Source organism: Oryzias melastigma, linkage group LG21 (assembly GCF_002922805.2).
Source record: "Oryzias melastigma strain HK-1 linkage group LG21, ASM292280v2, whole genome shotgun sequence".
Taxonomy (NCBI): Eukaryota; Metazoa; Chordata; class Actinopteri; order Beloniformes; family Adrianichthyidae; genus Oryzias; species Oryzias melastigma.
Window position 1 is genome coordinate 22108615 of NC_050532.1, and position 6044 is coordinate 22114658.

Below are 6044 nucleotides of genomic sequence, written 5' to 3' on the forward strand. Positions count from 1 at the left end.
TTGCTTTTTTTTTGCATTGCTAATTTTGTTATTTGTTTGGATGGGGAGTCCCAAAAGGAATCTACAAATGCCATGATGAATTTTTAGAAGTTTTTTTTAAACTAAAAAAAAAACCAAAATCTAAGTAATCTTAGTGACTAAATAACATTTCCAAGAAAATGGAAAAAAAATCAAATGATTCTGTTTGAATATCCACAGCATTTTTAAATGGGGGATTTTTTTTAAATATTTGTAAAACCTCAAATACTATCACAGTGGGGGTGTAACGATTAATCAATAAATCAATTTCTATTCCAACCAGATCGATCTGTCTGAGGCAGAATTAAACTGAACTATATAAATAAAAAATAATTTCAAAATGAGATAAATCAATTACCAATAGTGGAGAGTACCATTTGGACTAAGGTTTGGTAGGTTTATTTTACCATAAAAGTGACCAAATGCTATAACAGCGGTAACGATTAATCGATGAATGGATTTCTACTCCTGCGATTCAACCAGATTCAACTGTCTGAGGCAAGTTGTTAATTTTCTTAAAGGAAATAAATAGATAATCGATCTTGGAAAATATAATTTGAATTGAGACAGGGTAGGTTTATTTAACTATAATGTAAAAATGACACACATTATAACAGCAAAAGGATCAAACATCATAAAGTTCAATGTGTGGAAATATTTAAAATTTTATGAAGACGTGACCGTACAGTGTGGGAGTATGATCTAATAATGTTGTATTGTTTTGATGTGGGAAAACAACAGTGGGGTGAACTTTATAAAACTAAAAAGTAAATTGATGCTATTAATTCTTGTTTACTTGTTTGGACACATATTTAATTTACACTTTATTATCTTGTCAGAAAATCAAGATGATCTGAAGAAAACTGTTCAGTACCTGGTATTTATCTTTGAGATACACTGGGTACATTTTTGGCTAAAGATGTTAACACAAATATTGAATCGAATTGTTGCTAAAATGAGTTATTACACTCCTATATCACAATCATTACACCTGAACGCCACAAAACTTTTAACAGAAACAAAAAAAAAAAAAAAATGACCGTACTTTTGATGTTCACAGAGCTAAATCAACAGGTTAGCTACAGTAGGTGCTAGCCTGTCTTTTTTTTGGGGGGGGGGGGACTGTTAACGCCAACCTAATCACACAACCGCAGTTTCCATGTATTTAGTTATTTTCCAAAAACAAGTTATACTTCTACAGTGTTTAGCTGTCCAACAAAAAAGCATTTTTAGCTACTTTAAAATCTTGTTTCCTTTGTGAATAGATTTTATGTATTTGAGAATTGTAATTTTTTTGGTGTACAATTTTCCATTGTTTATCATGGAGGCTGCATTCTAAATATAACCCACAATAGATAAAATCTGAAGTATAATAGATGTTTTAAGGCTGTAAAATCGCTTTATGCACTTTTCACAGACAAACATGAACATTTTCACACTTCTCGCTCTTGATTAAATTCTCAAAGTTAAAACTTTTCATAAAAAAAGACCACTATTATAGAATGAAAACTGATCTGATACCAATCAACAGTTTATATAATGTGGCAAATGTACAGGAGCCGCAGCATTGAGGAGATTGATTGACAAGTTCAACAGCCAATCAAAAAATGCACCATTAAAAAAAAAAAACAGCAAAATTGTGCTAAATTTGTGAAACGGCATCGTCATGTTGTTGTTGCCTTGTTGGGAAAAAACAGGATTTGTCAATATTTTAATCCATGACCGCCCAATAAACCCCTAAAATCCACTTCCAAATCATCTCCATAGAAACTTCTGAGCCCTGTGTAACCACAGTGTCTTTGGTCTTTATTTGAGGGCGTAAGTTTACACCTTGTATCAACAGTACCACAGTGTTTTTGTTAGGGTTTACACAAAGATTATCTTTGACATTTCATTTTTGAAAGGCTCGTGCTTCATCTCAACATCAAACGAGTTTGAAAGCAACTGCTGCCTGTTTGTTGACCTGATGCAGAACTGTAGACTTGAAGAAGGAAACAAACCAGATCTTCCTGGAATGATCTCTCTGAATTGTCATACGACATCAAGAAGACACACTGGTCTGATTATATGTCCACATGTTCACCATGAATTGCATAATGAGTGGCCACGGTGGGTGGTAAGGAATGAAAAATAAATACAACCTGTAAACTGTTTTTGTCTCAACTTTATTCAAAGTTGACTCAAAATGTAGTAAATTTTCAGTTAATTAGTCTAAGCACTGTACTGCTATATTTGTTGGTATTGATCATTCACACTAATTGGAGCATCTCTAATCTTTTAATTAGAGTTTTGCACTCTATGAACTATTGACAGCTATGTTTTACTATGTCAGGAAATACAAGTAAACAAATGATGTCTTTGAGTTTGTGTGTGGTCGTCAAAGATTCAGGGATGCTTCTGATGCACTCTTGTGATTGGCTAGTTTTGGGGCAAAATTTTTCAGCACCTGGTTTCAGCACATGTAACACCTGTTGTATATTATCCTTTTAAATTAGTGAAATGTGTTTCTTAGCTCCACATCAGCCTGATCTTCTCTGCATTCTGGCAGGGTTGTGACGTTCGGTCGGACCGTTATGACGTTTGTCTTCTCACATCCAGCGCCCCCAGATGCTATCTCAAACATGTCAGGGCAGCAGGGATGTGATATCGTTTCAAAACATTTTGAGTTGTTATTTCAGTCCACACTTTAGTGCGGATGCAAACACTTATGTATCTGTGTGTTTCTCTCCAGGAGATAAAGATGGAAGCAAGGTAACAACAGTTGTGGCCACCCCAGGCCAAGGCCCTGACCGGCCACAGGAGGTCAGCTACACGGACACTAAGGTCATCGGCAACGGCTCCTTTGGCGTCGTCTACCAAGCCAAACTCTGCGACTCTGGAGAGCTAGTGGCCATTAAGAAGGTTCTCCAAGACAAGAGATTTAAGGTGAGATATGCACATTCTTTACACGGGTTATCACTCTCAGCTGAAAGCACAACCGTTGTGACAGAAATGAAGAGGACTGGGGTGTGATATCCACAAACAAAAAAGATCTAAGATAAAATGTTACACATCTTATAAATGAGAATAAACTAGTGCTGTGAACATTAACACATTAATGCACACAGTTAATCCAAAACAATTAATATGTATTAACACAAATGTATCTAAGAAACAGTCCTTCGCTTAACTCTGCGGTTCAGGCTTCCATAAAACATTTCGTCTGATATTATCCCACTTATACCATGGTCAATAAATATTCAATCAGTTTTTAGTATTTTATTCTTGCTATTTTTGTGGTTTAGATAACTTTTTCACAAAAAGTGGTCTGGGGCCATATTGTACAAATACATTTTACCCGGTAAAACATTGTGATTAATTGTGATTAATCTAGACAAAAAAAGTGCGATTAATCACATTTTTTTTGTAATCGATTGACAATTAAAAATAAATGTAGAGTTTCATGCGTGATTTCATTTTGTGATTATTTCTAGATAATAAGTGGCAAATACTGAGACTAAAAAAAATTATTTTACTCACAATTAATTCATTTTAATTAATTTGTTTACTCGCGATTAATTTTTTCCAGGTTTGCAATTAATTATTGAATTTCTTTAATTGATTCTTGGTCGTAGAATAAACTTTTTAGCACAGGGGTGTCCTAACATTCTTGCAAAGAGCGCCAGATTTGGTTAAGTAAAAATGTCTGAGGGCGAACTGTTCGGCCTGTCTTCTTTTAACCCTTTTAATAACATTTAATGCAAACGAACAATTTAAAGAAAATTGTATTATGATTGGATACTTTTTATACATTCAAGTAGAACAGAAATATATCTAAATGCATTTTTACTGAAATTACTGTGAATTTCGTATTTAAAGATCAGAAATAAAATGAACTTAAAGTCCCTTTCCATCTATATTTTAATTTATTGTAAAATCGTTTCTAGAGGTCTTTTATTATTATAGTTTTTAGCCAAAATCGATGTTTTAAGACATTTTCGGCAACGCGGCACACGTTCATCAGAAATTTGCATCTTGGTTGTGGGCAGGATCATTGGCACTGAAGTTAGCCTTAGTTGATATCCCAGCATTCCTTTGCTTACACTCTCTCCTGCTTGCTTAGAGCTCCACACAGCCCCAAGCTAATATTGGCATAGCAAAAAAAAAAAAAAAAAAAAAAAAACATAGCGCAATATCAGAGCTATCCAGTCATACAGTTTTTTTTCGACTGCTTCTAATACTCGGGCTGGTAGATATTTGAATGGGGGCCACATTTGGCCCGTGGGCCAGACGTGGGCCAGACTTTGGACACTCCCGCTTTAGTTTGAGAAGAGATCACAATATTTGCACCATCAGAACAATTAAAGAGGCTTTCAACATATTTTAAGTTTTTATTAATCATACAGAAAGTAAAATTTGAGTTTTCTTCCTATGAACAGACATTAACCTGTTACTGTTATTTTTTAATTTTCTGTTTAGTAAAAACTGTATTTTTGTCCATTTCCTAGCTTTTTTGGATTCACCTCTTTGAAGTGGAATTGGACTAAATGTATATTGTCGACCAAAACACTTGTTTGATTGAGGTTTGTGTGAGTCAATGTGGTTCCACACGGAGTGAAGGCTTTCTGGTTTTCAGTGTAGTGAGCTTTCTTTCAAGAGATCTAAAGCCATTCAGAACTCCAGCTGATAGAGAAGCCGACCATCAGTTTATTTTAAAGAGTGTAAAATTTAGACAGAGTGGCAGAGTGAAAAAAACAGCGAAAATCTGAACTTTTATAAGGTTAAGCTAAAGGTGTGTGTCTTACAAAACATTTTAATCGTATTTCATGCTAGTCAAAATGTACTGAAAAGCAGTTTCCACGTGTATTTGAGCGCTCGATACAACCTGACCTCCGTTTTAAGCCTGACTGCCAGCTTTCTTTATGAATTCTGGCGCTTGGTTCTATTTGCACAAGCACAAAAATAGCAGGTTATTAAAAGTTTTAAATGTTTGTGTAAAAGTCTGCTGGCCCATGCGCTTTAATATTTTATTCTGTTAAAAAAAGGTTTTAAATGTTAGAGTCTGAGATGTAGGAGGAATAAACAGAAATATTCCAATTTAGTTAGATTTTGACCTCCTGATCAAGAGAATCATCTCTGCTTGCCAAGTTTTATTTGCAGAATCAATCCTGTTGAAAAAACAAGTTGTTTTTGGTCTCATTTTGAATTGTAGACTTTAAATAACAAAATATAAAATTGTATTTACCCCATTGAGGCTATTAGAAAGCTCTAATTAGTAGGGGTGTGTATTGGCAAGAGCCTGGCGATATGATATGTATCACAATACTCGGCTCACGATACGATATGTATCCCGATACATCCCAAGACAGTGGCAAATCAATTTTCCACTAATTTTTAATGAGTATCTAATGATCACAACTCTAAACTATGCAACTGTATCTCATATACAAGTTGTTTTCATCCAAGCAAATTCATGGTGTAATAAATAATCAGTTAAATATTGCCATGTCAGCATTTTAAATCGATACAAGCATCACCAAATGAAGTATCACGATATATCGCCAAATCGATTTTTCCCTACACCCCTACTATTTAGATGTAAAGAGAAAAAAAAGGGCTTTGATAAAAAATTATAGCAATGATGGAAGTTTGCAGAGTTCTTATGTAAATTACATAAAAAAAATGTGTCAAAAACACACCCAAAGAAAAAAGTATGCAAAAAATTCCATCAAAGTTTTCAGGGTTATTCGAGAAAATGTCAAATACAGTCAAGATTTCTCATGAAGAACTCTAAATAACCTGGAATAATTGTAGTTTTTCACATTTTTCTTTACAAAAACACAGCAACATTTCAACAGAATATGCACGTTCAATGTTTGGGGTATAGCTTTATTTAAAATGAAAAGGTGTTTTCAGTCTGGATACATTTGGTCCGATTAAAGTGAACCAAAGTTTGTTTCCTCTGATAATCTGGAATAAAGTTTCAGTCTGAATTTGCGCAAGCGAACTCTGGTGCAGAAGCAGGAATCGCTCTTGGACTCCATTTT

At 34.3% G+C, this 6044-nt stretch overlaps 1 protein-coding gene across 2 annotated transcripts in view; it reads left to right on the top strand.

The window, feature by feature from the left end:
* gsk3ba (glycogen synthase kinase 3 beta, genome duplicate a) overlaps positions 1 to 6044 on the top strand; it is a 42279-nt gene that overhangs the window by 9978 nt on the left and 26257 nt on the right. For both annotated transcript variants that reach the window (XM_024286444.2, XM_024286445.2), the window contains exon 2: positions 2750 to 2943. In XM_024286444.2, coding sequence (XP_024142212.1) covers positions 2750 to 2943 — 194 coding nt within the window. The remainder of the gene's footprint in view (positions 1 to 2749; positions 2944 to 6044) is intronic.